The sequence below is a fragment of the Cyprinodon tularosa genome, unplaced genomic scaffold (assembly GCF_016077235.1).
Source record: "Cyprinodon tularosa strain WSP-4 unplaced genomic scaffold, ASM1607723v1 ctg297, whole genome shotgun sequence".
Lineage (NCBI taxonomy): Eukaryota > Metazoa > Chordata > Actinopteri > Cyprinodontiformes > Cyprinodontidae > Cyprinodon > Cyprinodon tularosa.
The window spans coordinates 99,263-119,512 of NW_024039004.1; the positions used below are offsets into that span (position 1 = coordinate 99,263).

Genomic DNA, 20,250 nt, shown 5'->3' on the forward strand with positions numbered 1-20,250 from the left:
GAGAAAGGAAAGAACAACAAAATCTTGACACATAAGCTGTGTCCGGACATACACCTTAAATCGCTTAATCGCTATATAGAGCGGGGACTTTATAATGGACTTCATATTAAACTTTATATTCAGTTATATTAGCCAGTTTAATACCGCACAATTTAAGTGTTGATCCGTTGCAGCATAGTTATAATGCCCTGAGTGGCTGACGTTGTGCTTGTTGATTGCGTATAACCTTAGTCCAAGTTATTCCAGCCAGATGAACCATTTGTGAACAAATCCATTTTTTCCACGGTGCACAGTCACAGGGTTAACAATGACTCCACCACAACAGTCAAAAACTTGCACGCCCTTCCGAATTCAACACCTATCCACTACCTGTCACCTCTTGGTTTACCGTAAATCCTCTAATATGGGACGGGGCCTTTATATCACACAGGTACATCTTGGTCCAGGCCATTATTGGAAGGAGGCCAGAATTAGAGGCATGCCTCTATTTCTATTTGACTAATGCAGACTACCAGTGGAATGAATAAAAATGAGATTTCGTGTCTCTTTGAACCTATAAAATACTAGGTTCATTTATTGAAAAAGTACAGTTACCATAACGGTAGACAAAACATTATTCAGACATCTTCCAGCAGCTGCAATTTTTCTGCACGGCAATGACGAGGGAAAAAAAAAAGACACAGAATGGAATCTTGGCCAAACTGACTTGCGAAACAAAGTTTTTAAAAAAAATTATAGAAACTGTTCTGCCATCACAGTGAAATTTTATTTGAGGCAGGCTAAGTGGAAGTAGGCTACCAGCATCATATACTTCAAGAAAAATTCAGAACAACAAAGGCCAACGAAATTCTGTCATTTTAAGGCTGCCTGGTTACCAGACCTACCAGTAATCACATGTGTCTTTCAGATCAGAATGATTAAGTAAGGCCACTATGATGTCTTTGTAAGGATGGGACATCCCATGCTAATGGCTTGGATTTGTTAGCAAACATTGCCCCCTTGTGGTACTTGTATGTTACTATCACCAGTTGTTGAGGACTGCCCAGGAACATCCTTGGTTCTAATTATAGCCCCGGCCTGTATACAAGTCCGGCCATTATTTACCTCTGCCAACAGCGAGACTGGCTGTTGTTAGAGACCTGAATGCTAATGGAATACAGGCCAATATTAGATGATTTACGGTATATATTGGAGGGGAGAGCCCCATCTAGTGAACCCCCCCAAAAAAAGAAAACAAACAAAAATAGACATATTTGACTCTAATATCAGTTTAACTGACTCTTCAGAGATGATCACTACTTTTTGTTTCCCATTGGTCACGGGACCTCAGCTCCAAGCAGGTGCCTGCCTCTTTGTTCTCTCTCCCCCAAAACAAATCCCATGATGCTTTGTGAGGAGAGTTCTTTAAAGCATTCTGAGACATATCTGCTCATCTAGTGACCGTGGTTGCACACTTTCAGGTGCATTTTAGGAAATTTTGAGTCCACTATTTTTTCCACTACTAGACATTCGGACATTCATATAAAAAAGTGGATGCTCGGACACAGCCATACACTGATTTTTTTTTTTTTTTTTTACAGCTTATGTGGATGCAGAAGATGTTACTAATAATGCTGTACTCTAACATTTATGTTAAAAAAATATTATTATTATTATACATGCTACATTATCAGACGCATAGAAAAGCAATGCTGAAGAAATATTTACTTAAATATTATATATTAGTATGACAATAAAACACAAAGCAGATAGTGAACAGTTTAAAAAGGCAATAAAGATCTGGTTAAATTCATATGGAAAGAAGTCTGGCCCCTGGGATCAATATAAAATAAGAATTAAGCCAAACTTTGTTCTTTTTTATAAACTCTTCTGGGATCCTGTTACTTACGTTGGGAAGGCAACTCCAATGAGGATTCTGCCCAGAGGGTATTTTTTCCCATTCACTGTGACAGGAGGGCTGACCTCCAGGTTACCGAAGGAGTCCAGACTGCTAACAGCATCTCTTTGAGCTTCTCTTTTCACATAACCAAAGTCACGCCCCTGAAGATAGAAAAATACATATATAAAGATCTGTTCTACAGTGGCAAGGGGTTAAAAAATGCACAAAATGTAAAAATAGAAATATAATTTACTGTCCTTCACTGGGGCATTTAGGTGCAAAATATTTTCCTGTTATTAAAAATAGTGTGATTGGGTTTTTAGATATTTAAAACAAAGTAGAATAATCGAACAGCTGAACAAGCTGTGCTAGTATTTATGTGTAGAGAGACACCAATCATTTTTTTCCCTTGTGAGTGAAGGCTTTAGCCTTGACATAAACATTGTTATAAAAAGGTAACAAATTAATATAGATATAAATGTACTTTACATTATTAATTAACAAATACAAAAAGAAGAAAAAATCATCAAAAAGAAAAAAAATATGCACTGGATTGGATCTCAGAAATCAAATTACTAAAACCAATCCAGCTAATTTGACAATATCACAGCCAATATCTGAACCAGGTATCAGATCAGTGCATCTGTAATGATTTGTGAACTACATTACAAAAATTGACCAGTTATGTCTCACTTTTTGTGTCAGTGAAACTTCTAAGATGTATTCAAGCTCCAGAAGGGGCAGCATTTGATGTAAACAGACTTGCTGCAGCCTTTGAAACTCTCAAAATGTAACTGGGTAATCTCTCTAAACATTTTACAGCAAGCCTGCTTGCTCAAACTCCTTTTGGTGGATGTCCATCCCAAAGTGCATGGTAATCACACACTTTAAAGTCCTTTCTACTTTTGGCCATTGAGTCGCAAATTTTACACTGTAAATATAAATTGAAATCAATGCAAATACAAAAACCAGTTTTCTTACCAGCCAGTAGTGATCACTTATTTCCTAGAACCCATTTACAGGCAAACCACTTGCATATGTTAAACTGATAAACTACTGATAAACTATGACATTCACAGCAGTAAACATAAAAAAAAAAACTTCTGATGCTGTAAAGACCTATTAGTGGACATCAAACATTTCCAAAAAATATTTTGGATCTAAAAACATTTGATCTCAAAGGAAAACGGAGACTCTTACCAGGAGATCACCATAGGGGAAATAATCAAGGTCTCCATCTCTTGGTGAATCCAGAACAACAGGAAACCTGTGATAGGGCGAATCAACGTAGCCAAATTCTAGCTCATCCTGAAAAACACACATTATATTTTTCATCTCATATTCCAGTTGTTCTCAGGTGATTGGTTCATATCCTCTTTATGAGAATATTATAAAGACAATGAATAAATTATGTCAAAGAACAATCTTTAGAATAAAGGTTCATTAGATTTCCTGACTTGAATCCAGCGGTCTCCTCTGTTCTTGTATTCTTGGAGGATCTTCAGCTTGTGCCCGCTCCTGTCAACAAGGTCCTGCATTCCTTTGAGGAACTGGTAGTTATCAGATGTACTGAAATCACAAGCAGACATGTATTTTTTTGTTAACAAATATATTTTTTACAGCATGTCAAAATGTTGTAGCCGTTGATTATTGGATATGATTTTTTCTTTTTTTATGAATGAAACTGAGTTTTATCAATTTCAAGTTTTAGTTTTCTGAAAAAGCCGGAATGAGATAAGAAAACAATCAAGCTTACTCTGCCTGAATTGCTTCTAAACAAAGAGGAAGGACGACTTTAGCCAAGCTACTGACAAACATCTTTATCATTCAGTAGTTCTCTCTAACCTGCAGATAAACACCTCCTGAGGCTGGAGGGTATTGGGTGTCATGATCCATGGCGAAACTCTAAACACCACTTTGTCTGTGAAAACAGGTGTCTCAGGAACGCCCTTAAAAAAAGAAAAAAAAAGGGATGAGTATGCTGCTATCTTCTGTAATTGACTATGAGATAACAAAAGCAAGAAAAATGATACATGTTTAAACATTTGTCACAAAAATGCTAAATAAATAAGTATAAGGTCTTTATTTTGACAGCTCAAAATAAAGTCTGGTATCAAATGTGATCTAAGTATAACTGCAGCCGCTTCATTAAGTGGTTTGTTAGAGACCATCAGTAAAGTCATATTCAGGCATTTGCCAAAAAAAAATAAAAATAAAAATGACTGTACATCATTTTCATTCCACTTTGTAAAATTGTTGGATGTATGAATGCATCATATAAAATCTATACAAAACATTGTTGTTTGTAGCCATTATATGAAAGTATATAAAAAAAAATCTCCAGGACAAACAGTACCTTTGGAAAGTGGTTATAATAAATAGCTTAGTGTAAAATTAGATGTGCCGTTTTGAAGGTCTTACCTTACGGGACGTCCTCACTAAGCTGAGGTTAATGGTTACGAGTCCATCAAAATCCTTGTCAGGAAACCTCAGGCCCTCCACATAAAATATAAGTTCTTGATCGGGTCCAGGGTAAGGCACTTCCTGAGACAGCACCTCGCTGCTCAGGACCAGTGGAAATTCATTTACACATTGTCTAATAAATATTGCTGTGGATGCATAAAGATAAATAAGAACCATTAGTTTCTTTATTTTAAACACAGACACAAACACATACAAAACCTTTGTCTAACAAGTGATTTAAAGCTACAGTATGTAATTTTTAGTGACCTCTAATGGGCAGCCATGACCCCGCCCCCACACCAATAATACGGACACAGTTAAAGCACAAAATGGCATCAGTAACGTCCCCATATTCTAAATTGTTAAACTATGATGAGGTTTGTTTAAACAGATAATTTTATGAATAATATTTCATTAGTCGTGCAGGATAGATTTTATACAGGCCTAACTTGCCTCAGTCGTATTTTGAGTATAATGGCGATTTCTACAGTCACTATTTTGTCAGTTCTGCGATTCTGTGGCGCAAAGATGTCTTCTTTCATTAACGGGAGGCCTCCTCCTGTGTTATTATAAAAAGCAATTTCAAAGGCAACACAAATATAAAGATTGGATCTTTTCTTTAAATAATATACTTATGCATAATATATAACATTAAATTCAAAAATACTTTACATTTTTTTTCAGTGCTAACACTAAAGAGGCCATGAAGACTCTATACCAGGCTATCTCTGAGCTCCAATCTGCATACACAGAGGGTGTTTTCATCATTGCTGGGGATTTAACCAGGCTTGACTGTTCTCCCTCATTTCTACCAACATGGGGACTTTGCAACTCGGGGTGAAAACATTTTAGACCTGGTTTACTCTAACATCAAATTGATTTCAGAGCAGCCCGCCGCCCCTACCTAGGGTCATCAGATCATCTCTCGGTCATGCTTATCCCTGCATATAAGCCCCAGCTTGTCAGGGCTAAACCCACAGTTAAAGAGGTCCAAGTGTGGTCTGAGGGCGCCATGGAGACATTCCAAGACTGTTTTGAATGCTCTGACTGGAACATCTTCAAGGCTGCAGCGACATATGACAACTTATTTAATATTGATGAGTATGCTATGACTGTGTCAGCCTACATTAACAAATGCATTGAGGACGTCAGCATCAAAAAGATCACCACCACCCGGGCCAACCAAACACCCTGGATAAATGGAGAGTTCAGAAATCACCAAAAGCACAGAACTCAGCTTTCAAGTCTGGTGATGCAGAGGCACTGAGAACAGTGCGTGCCAACTTAAACCATGCCATCAGATCAGCGAAGCAGAACCGCAGCCAGAAAATCCAGGATCCAGGACCGCAACACCATGATGATGTGGAAAGGCTTTCGGATGATCACAGACTACAACACACCCTCCCCCCGGTAGATGCAGCAAACACTGACTTCCTAAATGAACTGAACAACTTCTTTAGAAGGTTTGAGACACTACACAGCAGACATGGGCAATGTGGAGTCAACAAGTCATCTCCATGTCATGTATTTAATCTACCCAGCCAATTAACCAGGCGAGTCCAATCTCCACAGGTTAATTCACGGTGAAGATTGGACTCACCTGCTTCAGTGGCTGGGTAGAACAAATACATGACATGGAGATGACTTGTTGACTCCACATTGCCCATGTCTGCTACACAGCACTCCAGCAGTGAAAGCTGTTCCACACCAGGGGGAGGAGACACTAAACCTGGACGTATCTGAAGTGAAGGAAACTCTGAGGAGAGCTAATCCAAGGAAGGCCCCAGGGCCTGATAACATACCTGGGTGGGTGTATAAGGAATGAGCAGATCAGCTGGCTGGTGTCCTCACAGACATCTTTAACACCTCGTTGGACCAATCCATATTGCCAGCATGCTTCAAGTTTGCCTCCATTATTCTGGCGCAAAGACGCCCCAGGTCAACTCACTTAATGATTACCGGCCTGTCGCACTGACTCCAAACATGATGAAGTGCTTCGAAAGGCTGGTTAAAGAACACATCGTCTCCAGTCTGCCGCCAACATTCGACCCGTTCCAGTTCAGCTACCGATGGAACCGCTCCACGGAGGACGCCATCTCTGCGGCTCTCCACCTGAGCCTGGCACACCTGGAGGAGAAGAACACCCATGTGCGGATGCTGGTACTGGACTTTAGTTCAGCTTTCAACACCATCATTCCACAGCATCTGGTGGGCAAACTGGAACAGCTGGGCTAAAATAAAACCCTTTGAAATTGTCTGCTAGACTTCCTCACAAACAGACCTCAGTCAGTCCGGGTTGGACAGCACACCTCTGATGTCATCATCCTAAGCACAGGCTCTCCTCAGGGCTGCATCCTAAGCCCCCTGGTGTTCACCCTCATGACACATGACTGCGTCCCCAGGTTCATCACCAATCACATAGTGAAGTTTGCAGACGAATCCATGGTGGTGGGCCTCACCAGGTTCAACGACCAGAACTACAGAGAGGAGGTGGAGCAGCTGGTGGACTGGTGCAAAGATAACAGCCTGATCCTGAACGTGGAGAAGATGAAGGAGATCATCTTGGACTTCAGGAAGAACCGTCCTAACCACGCTCCACTGGTCATCAACAGTTCAGCTGTAGAGGTGGTCAACAGCACCAAATTCCTAGGGGTGCACTTCACAGACACCTTCACCTGGACTGTAAACACCACCTCATTGATCAAAAGGGCAAAAAAAAGTGCATGTACTTCTTGCGGAGGATTAGGAGAGCCTACCTGCCCCCACCCATCATTCACCCCCTTCTATAGAAGCACCATTGAGAGCGTTCTGACCAGCTGTCTCACTGTGTGGTGTGGAGGCTGCAGTGCCTCAGACTGGAAGAAGGTGATAAGAGTGGCGAGAACAGCAGAGAAGATCATCGGGGCTTCTCTTCCCTCCAGTAAAGACATTTCATCCCAGCGTTGCTTGTCCCGAGCCTGTAACGTTATGAATGACCCCTCGCACCCCCACCATGGGCTGTTCTCCCTACTGCCCTCTTCGAAGAGGCTTCGAAGCATCCGATGGAGGTCCAGCAGATTCCATACCAGTTTCTTCCCCACTGCCATTAGACTGCTAAATGTTGTGGAAAATGGGTCATTTTATTTGTAAAAGACAAATGTTATTGCTACAACTGTAAATATACAGTAATATGTTTATATTACTATTTTTTAATATATTTATTACTGTTTTCAAGGCTGCAGTGAAATTGTCTAGAGCTGTTTTAAATTAAATTTCTTTTTGTTTACACTTGTGTATACAAAATGACAAAATAAATCTGTCTAAGTCTATTTATAGGGTTGTTTTTTATCAATTGTTGTAGGTACTGATAGCTGTAGATAGCTATACATTTCTGCCAGTAAATCCCTGTAATTAGTACACACTGTAGCTTTAAATAAACTGAAAAACATTAAGCGGCCATAAAGGTGCGTTCACACCGAATACAACACCTGCAAACATTTCACCAGTTTCACCTGCCTTTGCTCACCTTGAAATTTGAATAGTCAGTGAAAGCAGATCACACAGCAGGTGAAAGGCTCCTACGTCATGAAGTCTACTGGTTGGCGGACATGGATTTACAAAGAGTGTGCAGTTTTTTTTTTTTTTTTGAAAGCTAAACAAAGCTCTGGGGGTCTCTGGGTTCACAGGATTTCCAGAGCTGGAAGCAGGACTGGGAATAGCTATATCATTTACCACCAGCTCCTAGAGAGGCTATATCTGAATGATGGTCACTTTCAGTGGTAGTTCCGTCTCTCCGTGACCCAATTCTAGGCCCTGCTGTCACAGGGTCAAATCACCCAGAAGACAGAGGGGAGATGAGGAAAAGGAACAGCAATAAATCAGTGTAAAGACACAGAGGGAGAGGGCATAAGAACCGGGACGAAGGGGAGAGGAGGCAGGGGTTTTCCGGTAGAGAGAAATATCCGGAAGAGAGAGCAGAAGCTAGATTGGAGAAGCACTGTCGCTACCCGATCCGTCCCGGAAGATCAATCCATACCATCTGCACATTTGGGCATCCGCAACCAGAAATATATCCAGGTTTCCATATTTCATGAAATCATGGTACTAAATTTTATTATTTCCATTCCCTAACTCACTAAAGAACAATAATACACACCTTTAAAAAAAGGTCTGAGACAATTTTGATGCTTTTTGCATTTTCCCTGTTAAACCGCTTGTGTGATGTCATCATCGGACATTGTCCGAGAAGTCCGGCTAAATATGATTAAACCATGTTCATCTGCATTTCAGTTGTTTCTTTCTCTAGATTATGCTCTATATACCTTTCGGTTAACACGAAAGGGAAAAAAAATACTCGATTAATGATTAAATCCAAAGTCGAAAAAGTTAGCTCCTGGAAGTAGCGTAGGATCCCATTTCCTGTACAGATCAGGCACAGACAAGTGATAAGACAGAAAGGATTTTAAAGAATTTATTTTCCCAGGAAATACATAATTAACCTTTACCACATTATAATTTAGTACGCTTACTGTTTTGGGAGCGGGAAAAAACATGTTTTTTACAAAATAAAATTGAGGGGGGGCCAAGATGTATATCTGGTTGAGCATGGGCTGATTGTACGGATCGTGCTTCCGGGACGGATCGGGTGGCGACAAGCATATCAGGGAAACAGCGCTAGGTGAGAAGGGCCACAACTAACCGTAGAGGCCAACTGCGAAGGATAGGAGGACAGTGGTAGATCGGATAAATATTTCCGGCAGAGAGCACCACTGAAGGCGGGGCAGAGGCTTCCAAATGTCAGGGGGGTCGGGGTTCAGTGGCACAGAGCGTAGAGAGAGTACATCTGGTGGGAGCTAGCATCGAGGCCAACTTGGGAGCATTCACCACTTCATACTTAGCATTATTTCCTGCAGCTGCCATTTTGATTTAAAAAAAGCTAGTCACTGCTGCATCTTTTCTGTAGCCCAAAGCCACATCTAGTCCCTGATTGGATTTCAGGATGTGAATGTAAACAAAACAAAAATAGTAAACATATTTTCAACTCAACACATGTGGTGGCAATCAAATTTTGCCAAATTTGCCAGAAGTGTGCCAAAAATCCTGATAAATTTGCCACCTTCACCTTAATCCACTTCACTTCGGTCCATTTCCACCTTCTACACAATAATTACAAGGAATTTCATTGCTCGAGCTGCAAAATTCATGTTCAGTGTGAAGGCACCTTTAGACGACTGTTGAATTGCTTCCAACTTATATATGTTGGATTTTTTTATTTTTTTTTAAACCAACCCTAATTTTACTCACGCATTTTGGCCTTAGTAATCCGTGCCTCGTCCTCGGTCTCATCTCGGTAGACTCGAATACACTCTGAATCTCCCTGAGAGATATGCAAGGTAAGTTTGTAACCTCCGGAGAGGTTGGGCGGGCCGCTGGTGCGCAGAACCATGGTTGCACAGTCCTTAAGAGCTAGATAAAGATAAGAAATCACATTGGCACACACTGTTTAAAATATACCTCTTCCTCAAATTTTGAATGAGGTTTACACTCATGGGTCTAAGACTAAGATTTTAAATCCGAAGCATCCTTTTTTTTGGGCTAATTAAGTAACATGTAGTCATCTTTCAGAAACAATCATTTAGCATTGCATGGCTCAGATTATAATGCCACAGTCATATATGGGACCCAAAATTAAGTAACAGTTAATCAGGAGTATTTAGGTAAGCTGAGCTTGGTCTTACTTTCTCTGTCACAAACTGTATGCAAACCTTCAATATTGCCATTGCTACTATATCCTCACAATTTAGAACGCAACAATAGAGAGTGTGGATAATTAATTTTTTTCTTAGGTTGTAATTTCTATATATGTTGCACTAATAATGCTTTCTTAATACTCTTTACCTGTCTGATTTGGTTTGTGGCCTTTGGTTTGACAGTCTGGTTTTTCGTGGTAATAACTTTCTCTGTCACAGTTTACCAAAACGACAGCTCCATGCCCATCAGGACCCCATTTCCAGGAAGCCTAAGAGATTTTCAACATAAAAAATGGAATAAAAGTCTTTTTAAATCTCTACCCAGCACATTCTTCAAATTCACATTATATTTTTTCCTTTTCTAAACAGTAAGAATCTGCATTATACAAGAACATTTGTAAATAAGAAAACTGGAAAATTAAAACTTGCTTTTTCTGTGAAAAGCTCGAACTATGTGCCTTTTAAAAGACGCAAACCGAAGAACTCAAAACAAATTTTAGCTTTTCCATGCAGAAAGGAGCCATGACCCCTAAAAGGGAGGAATTTGACAAACTTGGATGAGGGTGGGTCCATTAACAGGTCAGCCTATTATGCAGACACCGTTATTTCTGTGGGAACTCGTTTTAAAGTTACACTTGTTTTGCATTCTGACAACCCCAGCCATAACCCCTTGCTCACACTGGCTCCGGTGCGGTTACCGAGCCGACGGAGACCGCAACTCCCGCACACCCCCTCTCACACCGCCCTTTTGACTACGGTGTGGTGCGGCTCCGGCAACAGGTCCGGAGATTTAACTCGCGAGAACAGAAGTTCACTTGAGTTCACGTAACTTCACGCGATAACACGGCCCAAATAAGGATATTTGCAAGAGCTTGTTGCGGAGGGCTCCGGCACGCCGCAAGGATAGCTTTCCTGCGGAATTTTCTGCAGCACTGGAGTGTCTCGGTAACCGCAGCCGGACAGCTCAGCAGCCGGTGAGAGAGGTTTACGTCTTTTTAATGACTTGGAATCACTGCGGCGCCGCACCCACCGCACCGCAACGGTAAGACCGGAGTCGGTGTGAGCCGGGGGTGACAGTGACTTAATTTAAAACACAGTTTCAGATGGCAAACATCACCACTGTAGATAAAACAACGTAGCTGGAACAGATGTTCTATAAACTGTATCCAGGGTAGGCCATATGGAGGAAATGGTACCGTTTAGACTTATTGTTAGCACCAACAGCTCTGTCACAAACACGATATTGGAAAACCTCTTTCAAGCATTTTGGTTAGTAACACTTGACACCAAACAAAAAACTCCTCCGCCTTCAAAAACAGTAAAATCAAATTTAGAAATTTGACCCACATATTGCCATAGTCAATGTAGTGATATGATTGGTGGGGACAGTCCATACCAGGCCAAAGTTGGTGGGAACATGTCCAGACCAGTCCTACAGAAAGATGCGCCCGTGCATTTCATGGGAGGTTGAACTTGTGCTGTCCAAACATGTCCTATTTTGGCTCCACATTCTACCGCTTATTGCTACAATTAAACCTCATTTTGTAGCTCCAAGTACAGTTCTCACTGAGAAAGAACCGATGGGCACCTAGGGGTCCTCAAGAAACACATGGGTTGATCTCAGTGTCTTCTGAAAACAGATCAACTCACCAGTGGCAAAGTTTAAAATTCAATCAGTTTTTTTTTCCTTCCTTTTTTAAACGTTTATAGAGCATTTCACCATATTAATCATACAGACAATTTCAGGATTTATAGATTTCAAATGACAATATCTTAAGAAAATTAGAAATTAAAAGAACAATAGAAATATGTTTATAATGTATGAAGTAAGGTGGACATTGATCCCTGTAGTTCATAGGTCAGTATCGGTAGTATGAATGAAACTGAAATTGTGTGCATACTAGGGAGGCATGATATATTGCTGTTGGCATCGGAATTGGCTGTTATTAGTCCCTTTTATTATAAATTAATGTCTAACTACCTATAAATATCAGTGTATTTTGGTTCTTTTGGTTCCATCTCTGCAGTCACATGTTTAAGCTTGTTCAAAGAAACATGTATTTAAGAAGTAATTGCTCAGAAATATTAATTATCTTTTAAATACCAACGCTTGTTCAAACCTGCCAGAAAATCCAGTGTGTGAAAGTGGCCTAGTTTTTTTTTTCCCTGTGGGCTCTTTGTTCAAACCAGCAAAGCCTACACAGATTTTGGTTCTCCTCCTTGATTTACATAATTTGCAGAAGAGTGCTAACATTAGCCCACCTTGATATCATAACTCTTGTCTCTATTCCACCAAAAAGGCTGATTCCAACAATCAAGGACTCAGCTGTAGATTGCCATTAAGAGTAAAAAAAAAAAAAAACTAATTTATACTAGTAAGAATTACGTTTTATATATCTAGAAATGTTTAGACATTTTAACTCGCTCTTCTGACATTTATCAGCTTGACTGAAAATGCATTTATGTTATCTGAAAAACATGTTTTCAAAGATAAAATGATACAAATGCTGACCAATAATATAAGGAATATGAAGATCTGAAATAAATTCATACATATCCAGAATGTTTATTCTAGATATGGAGAATGTAATTTTGTTTGTAAAGGTCATTTAGACAAAAAAAAAAACTTTTAGATAGCAGGAATACTCACAGAGCTCTGAGTATTAAGTTAAAAGTTCTCTTTTCTGTTGCTGTTGCTTAATAAAAGTACGTTTTAAGATCATTTGAGGGGAGAACATTACAATTTTAAGCATATGGTCCATTTACCTTTTTAATGGGTAATTAAAAAAAAAAAATTTACGAAGTTGAGAGGACCGTTGCAACTAGTGGACCTCTGAGGGTAACGGCAGCCATGTCTAATCCTAGCCCGTCTGCAGTAGCCCTCTCTCTGCAAAGCCCTGTGTGACGGACCACTGGCTATGATGGCGATTTTTAGTTCTATTTAGCAAAATGTTCATTTGATTTGTGTTTATCTGAATGTGTTAATTATTATTCACTCGATAAATGAAAAAAGTCAGAATTTATTATTATATAGAAACTATTAATAACAAGAGGGGAAATGCAGCTCCAGATTAGCTGAGCATGTGGTGAAGTCACGAGTGAGTACGCTTCTGTTCCAATTGACCCATATTTATGCTGCGTGCTCCCATTCTCACCAGTCCATACTTTCCTTTGTTCTTCTCAAGAACATACTTGGTGAGGACACGGATCTGTACTCGCGTTCTTATGAACTGAGGGATGGTCAATGAGTTTAATCAATTGTGTTTAAGGTTTTACCTTATTTGGGTTGTTTCTCTCCACAACACCATCTCTGTCAGCATCCACATCTAGTGAGAGCTCTGAAAGACAGAAATGTTTTGTTTTCCTTCAGCAGTGTTGGGCAAGCTACTTGTCCAGTGTAGTGAGCTAAGCTATCAGCTACTCAACAATAAATTAAGCTTCACTACACAAAAGCTACCACCTAAAGAATTATAGCAAGCTAAGTTACACTAATGTGTTAAAAGTAGCTTAACTACATCAGAAGCTACTTAACGTTGTACCAACCTAATATCAATTCAAAATAAGTCTGACACACTAGTTAAAATATTTATTAAAGATCAGCCAATGACATATCACAGTGTAAACATTGCTTTATGATCAGCATATTAAAATAAAAACTAAAGTAATTACTAGTAGACAAACTAGTAAACAATCTGCTGTTATTAGAACCAAATTAAAGGTACTGTGTAGTGTTCTACACACCGAGACATGGCTATGAGTTTGCATTCAATGGACATCTCTAGGGAAAACAAAACCCTACAAAAGACCTCAATTAAACAGTTGATTCAAGTAACAAACAAAACTGTTTACAAAAGAAGGTGAAAAAATAAAGAAGCTATTTAAGAGATACATATATATATGTCTCACCATATAATTTAATTTCTACCTACATATTTATTCATTGTATTTTTGGAGGCAATTAATTGAATGCTTATTTATTTATTTATTGAGCATTTATTTATTTATGTATTTATTTTATATACGGTAGAGCTGTTCCTCCATAAATAAAAACATCTTGTCTGTGCAAAGCCTAAAAACAGATTTATGTAAACATCCTGTCAGGTAAACTAGGCCATGAAAACACAATATGGAAGTTTCACTACTGCTCTCTAATTAGAGTATCTTAGTGGCACATAGATATGGGAGAATTATCCTGCCATAATGCAAGAGCACATCATTTCAATTTGAGAAAAGAATTTCATCTTCTTGCTCTCTAAACTTATAATGCTCACACTCAAAACATGCGCTCTCTCTCAAATATTTTCTCTTCTCTCTTTGTTTCTTCTCTCAGATTTAATCCTTCTTGCACAGATATTTTCTCCTCTCGCTTGCCTCCTTCTCTTCGCACACAAACCGAGCTCTGTTACGCTCGCAAACCCGTAGGCTCTGCTTGCGGATTTGTTTTGCTTTCTCAGACTGCAGTTGGATCGTTGCCTAGCAACCTTTCCAGCCAATAGAACGACAGGCTCGGAAAGGGTGCGCTTGTTTAACTCTACTGAGTGTGCCTCTGCTACTACGCCACTTATAAGAGCGTCAGCTGAAACTGCTATTTACAGTAGCTTGTGGCTGATTGTTGTTTCAAAATAGAAAACCTGGTTTCATTTCTAAGTTTTGCCCTGGATTTTGTAGCGTTTGTGGACGCTACGTCGCTACTTGATCAAAACAATAACGTCGCTACAGGAAAGTTACTTGATAAATAAAGCAGCGACGCTACGGTCAAGCTACTGGAAAATGTAGTTAAACTAATAGCTTCGCTACATGTAGCGGCGCTACTGCCCATCACTGTCCTTCAGTACTTTTGTATGGACTTACCATTTAACGCAAAGACTCAAACACAGTACAGTTATAGTTTTACCAGTCCCTGTTACAGCAATAATACTTAGACTGTAACCTAATGAAAAAAAAATCTGTGATGACCTGTTAAAGTTTAGCTAACAAAGAAATTCATTGTACATTAAGAGATGTTGTTATGCAAAACAAAACTTACCAAGAGGTACCAGTTCAAGCTGTGCATCTCCTATAAAAGCTTTTTTCTCTCCATAGAACCGGATAGTCAGCTTAGAAAAAAGGAAAATGCTGATTATGTATGAAAAAGGCTACCAGTTTAACATCAAATGTTACAATATCAGTTGAGAACGTTGAAGTTATATAAAGAATAATATCCATCTATAGCTGCAATGATAGCAGGAGTTGATCTGTCTCATCAGTATAAAATATTTGCTCCTACAAAATTAAAGGCAATGATTCTGAATTAAACCAAAGCTATTCAACCCTGCTATAGAGCACAATGGGGTTAAAAATAGATTTCTTTCAAATATTCATGTGTTGTCATTTTGTTTTCACAAATTTAAATGGAGTATCTTTAAACAAAAACAAGATTTTCAATTTAACTGCTGTGCAAATTACCTTTTCTTTGTAGCTGGGGCTAGGATGAAAGTGACGTTTCGTGCCAATGTGTAACACTGTGTTTCCACTGAGGAGCATAGGAGACAGATGGGAAGTCTCGTTTGGTGTAGGGCTAATGGTGTATAGAACATTTTGTGAGCACTTCACAGAGAAGAACTTGCAACCGGGAGGGGCATCCCTGAAAACCAGAAAAACAACATATTTTGGTGTAAGGTTTTTTACTCAATACAGAGTCCTTTTCAAAACTAATTATGCTCCTTAAACGTTTTATCAAGTTACAACAAAATTCAATGCCTTTCCTTGTGACGCACATGAATCTGTGGTCTGTGCCATACTCTTTGCATTTTTAGATGATACATTGAACAGTGCCTTGGAAATGGTCAAAGATTTAGTGTCTTACTCCTGCTAAATCTAATGTGACCAAAACTGAAGATCTCTGCATTTCAAAAATTGCGTTTTGTTAACTTGTTTTATTGCAAATGCAACAAATTGCCCAACCCTACTTTTTCCCAATTTATCCAGTTTTCACAATGGGGATTTTGTGTTATTTTTGATGTTTGTACTCACTTGGTTTTATGCAACAACCTTCTTAGCCATTTAACGTATCCCCAACATGACTTGCTACAAACGGCACACTGGACAGTACTTCGATTGGATTTTTTGGGGGTTGTTACATGGCAACATATGCAAAGATTGAGAGGTATGAATAAATAAATAATAGATTGAACTTTATTGGTATTGCATTGGAGAAATTAACTCTGCATTTAACCGATCTCCTTTGGGGAGTAGTGGGCTGCCACTGAGCGCCCGGGGAGCAATCGGGGGTTAAGGGTCTTGCTCAAAGACCCAGAGTGGCAGTCTGCAGGAGTGTGTTTCAAACTTACGGCCTCAGGATTACAAGCCCTATACCGTAACTAAGGGATTGGCAACCCAAACTTTTCAAAGAGCCATATTGGACCAAAGAAACAAAAAATAAATTTGTCTGGAGCCACAAAAATTTTAAAGTCTTGTATATGTCTAGTATGGCAACACAGACTCTAAATGTATTATCCCACAATAGAAAAGGACTATGTGGGCTTAAAAATATAACATGGATTCATGATTAAATGTTTATCCTGGAGCAAATGTCACATAGCAGAATGAGGTGAGGGAGGGGCGGTGAACGCTCCCATTGCACGCCGCTTCACCTCCCTTCACCATGCGGTTTAAATTTTTGCTGCATTGATGAAATTATGGAAACAGAAGCAGGAACTGACATCCATCAGAGCAGTGCTTTCTAACCCCGGAATCCCACATCCTCCATCACCATAGTTCCTTGGTGTGATTTATATTTTTAGGATTTGGGGAAAAAATTGAAGAAAGTTCACATCCCTGCATCAGAGTGCTACCTGTTGGATCTATGAAAATTTTTCCATGCTTGCAACCAAACTAGCCGCAGTAATGGGGTTTGGAGATGTAATCCACTTCTTAAATCTATCTTTGCGCTGCTCTAATTTATCCAGAAGTTCTGCAATCGCACTTTTCTCTCACTCCCAGCTTGGTGGTCGGCTGCATATTTGGAAATGCCTTTCTAAATTTTACTTTTTATTGTTTTGACAACCTCTCATTACAAAGCAAACATGCAGGCAATCCTTCCGCATTGGTAAAGAAAGCAAATGATTCGGTCCATTCTTTGAATCCTTTTATTATCAGCCATCTTCCTTTTTTCCCCTCTGGAATCCATGGTCCGACACACACCTGCAGCTTTGTTTGCCTGGCACCGCGCCACTCTGGTTGCAAGTTATGACCACTGATCTCTATGGCTATGACGCAAATTATTGTTTAAATTTAATTACACAAATGTCTAAAGCATCGGAAAACATAACAAATTTTCTTTGATCTCCTGCACACTATATTAAAACAAGCACACAAAAAAAAATAAAAAATGATTTTCATAAATTTTTTAAAAAGCTCCAGGGAGCCGCAAGGGGGACGCTAAATAGCCGCGGGTTGCCGACCCCCGCCCTACTAGGCTGTATTGTGATATAATCAGAAGATTATGAATATATTAAATAACTACAACTGGAAGATATAGTTAATTAATAGGTCATTCAACTCAAGGGTAAAACTAGTTACTTATTATCAGTTGAATGATAACTGTAATCGGCTTATTGACCAGGGTTTTAGTCCCTTTACTTAAAATGTTAAACTCCTGAATCCGGCTGTTAAAATTCCAGTTGTCTTTCACCAATTTAGTAATTTAGGCTATGGCTATCAGCAACATTATTAACCACCAACCAAATAAATGTGTCTCTGTTCATTCGGATGCTAATGAAAGAAGAGTAAATCCAGACTGAGTGATAAATTGTTGAGTGTAAAATGAAAAAAAAAAAAAAAACCACAGGTTAAAATACAATGGTACCTTTATTACCTAAGATCACACAGTATTATACCCAACAACTAAGCAAACACTAAACACTACTGAAGATAAGCAAAATTAAAGAAATAAATGAGGAACAGGGGTTTAAGAGTCCGTTCAGGGGTTTAAGAGTCCGTTCAAAGTCTGAGGAATGTTCAAAGTTTAATAGGCTTAATGCATATGAAAGTGTACTTTATAATAGCACCAGATAAACCCTGATGCATAGATGTTAACTGCAGTCAAAACAGTGAAGTTTCATTCAGTTTATGGTGAAAAATGAATAATGACTCAGGAATACGTTAAACTATGTGAGGCTGAAAGACCTGTTAGATTAGCTGGCCCCAGGGGGGTCTGGTTCTAGTCGGGTCCAACTGAAACAAAGAGAGGGTTAGCTCACGATGTAGCAGTTAGCTTCAGCAACACATGACTCGTTCAGTCTATGTAGTGAGCATTAGCATTCAGTTAAATTCTTAAAGGAATAGTACACCCAAAACATGATTAGCCTTCATTTTCTACTCACCCCCATGCTGAGCAACACTCTGGAGTACTTTTTTGATATCTCAAATGCATCTGGAGATCTGGGAGGCTTCTTGCTGTCTGCTGACATTCAAATAATGGAGGTCTATGGTGCCCGAGACAGAAAGGTCCATAAAAGTCCACAAAAAACGTGTCAATATTCCTCCATACTGCTCGTCCAATGTATTCCAAACCAGATGAAAGTGCGCATTCAGCTCGGCAAAGAACTCATGCTCTTCCTCAACACTGAAGTCCTCAGACATTTTTCTTTCGTTGTTTCTTTCTTTGCACAGGTAAACAGCACATTTCTTCTTCTACACTTGCATTATCGGCAGAGCAGACGCTGAATGCGCACTTTCATCTGGTTTGGTCTGCCGTGGTTTCCGTAGACTCGTGAATGCGCTTTTAGAAAATCCTATACACTACTGTTTATGCTCTAAAAACATTCTAAATGACTTTGTTTCGAGTAAATTATGGACGCTACCCACTCAGGACACTTGGAATACATTGGACGAGCAGTATGGAGGAATATTGACACGTTTTTTGTGGACTTTTATGGACCTTTCTGTCTCGGGCACCATAGACCTCCATTATTTGAATGTCAGCAGACAGCAAGAAGCCTCCCAGATCTCCAGATGCATTTGAGATATCAAAAAAGTACTCCAGAGTGTTGTTCAGCATGGGGGTGAGTAGAAAATGAAGGCTAATCATGTTTTGGGTGTACTAAAGTTGTAGGGAAGCGGCTGTTCCAACGGTTGCAGTTATGAATTCTCCCAAGTGGTGCCCGACTTTAGACGAGTGAATAAGGTGAATGTGATTGGTCGTTTATCAAGGGGGCGGGATTGTTGGGGCGGAAAGTTCGCAAGCATTTTGGTTGTGGCAGATGTCTCGGAAGCATCTTGCTAAAGAGTTAGTGACTTAGTGCTAGTAGGTTCCCAATGGGAAATTCCATTGGAACCAAGTAGCACTAAATTGGATGCCTTGGAAACAACCCTGTCAAGGAACGCTATGGACAGCGGAAACATGCAAGAGGAGGAGAGTTTTGTGTCAGAGGTCGTGGATGAGTCTCCTCTGTTATATATTTTTCATTTAAAGGAGGAAAAAGGGGACGTTGTTGTGAAAGTGGACGCCAGAAGCTTTGTTTGGTGTAGAAGGTTTACAGCTGTACATGTTTGAGCCCTTGCCTCACAACTCTGGCAGTTCTGTTAACTCTTTGCCTGCTGAAGATGTCCATCCCCATGAACAATGGGACGTAAGTCAATGGTAAAGTAAATGATTCTTATTTCAACTGTTGCGTATATTAGCTGCGATATATGAATCAAGATGCTATGACCAAAAGATTTAATTGACAGATGACCTTTGATATACAATTGGTCGAATTTAGGCGTACAAGCTGACATATAACTAACTGGCCTGCATAAAAAAAAAAAAAAAAAAAAAAAACATATTTTAAGACAGGATTTTTTTTTTTTATTCACATTTTTAAACTTCTGGGATAATATGGTCAGATAAAGAGTACATTTATAAATATGTTTAAGCCAGAATGATTGAAATTTAAATACGACTTCCCTACGACTTTAAAACCCATCAGCAGTTGAATCAGCAAGCTTATTTCATATAAAAACACCAACAAAGCTATCTATTCTACCTAGTTCACCCAAGCAAAGCACTTATTAGGCATCAGATGGCAAGGAGGGGAAGGATGAGGTTACTGTTTTGGTTCGCTGGAGTGAAGGCCTTCAGCTCGGTCCGATTTTCTGCAGGTCCCGTCTTCAGTCTAGTCAGTTTGTTCAACAGCAGCTCAAAGAGATTTGGATCAA

General features: G+C 39.5%; 1 protein-coding gene across 2 annotated transcripts in view; it reads right to left on the minus strand.

The window, feature by feature from the left end:
* The window catches only part of padi2 (peptidyl arginine deiminase, type II), a 32,557-nt gene that overhangs the window by 7,410 nt on the left and 4,897 nt on the right, over window positions 1-20,250 (minus strand). For both annotated transcript variants that reach the window (XM_038291219.1, XM_038291220.1), the window contains exons 2-11: window positions 15,517-15,694; window positions 15,098-15,167; window positions 13,348-13,409; window positions 10,220-10,340; window positions 9,626-9,787; window positions 4,301-4,488; window positions 3,725-3,828; window positions 3,337-3,448; window positions 3,080-3,187; window positions 1,889-2,040 (exon numbers count right to left, since the gene is read on the minus strand). In XM_038291219.1, the coding sequence (XP_038147147.1) occupies window positions 1,889-2,040; window positions 3,080-3,187; window positions 3,337-3,448; window positions 3,725-3,828; window positions 4,301-4,488; window positions 9,626-9,787; window positions 10,220-10,340; window positions 13,348-13,409; window positions 15,098-15,167; window positions 15,517-15,694 (1,257 nt within the window). The remainder of the gene's footprint in view (window positions 1-1,888; window positions 2,041-3,079; window positions 3,188-3,336; window positions 3,449-3,724; window positions 3,829-4,300; window positions 4,489-9,625; window positions 9,788-10,219; window positions 10,341-13,347; window positions 13,410-15,097; window positions 15,168-15,516; window positions 15,695-20,250) is intronic.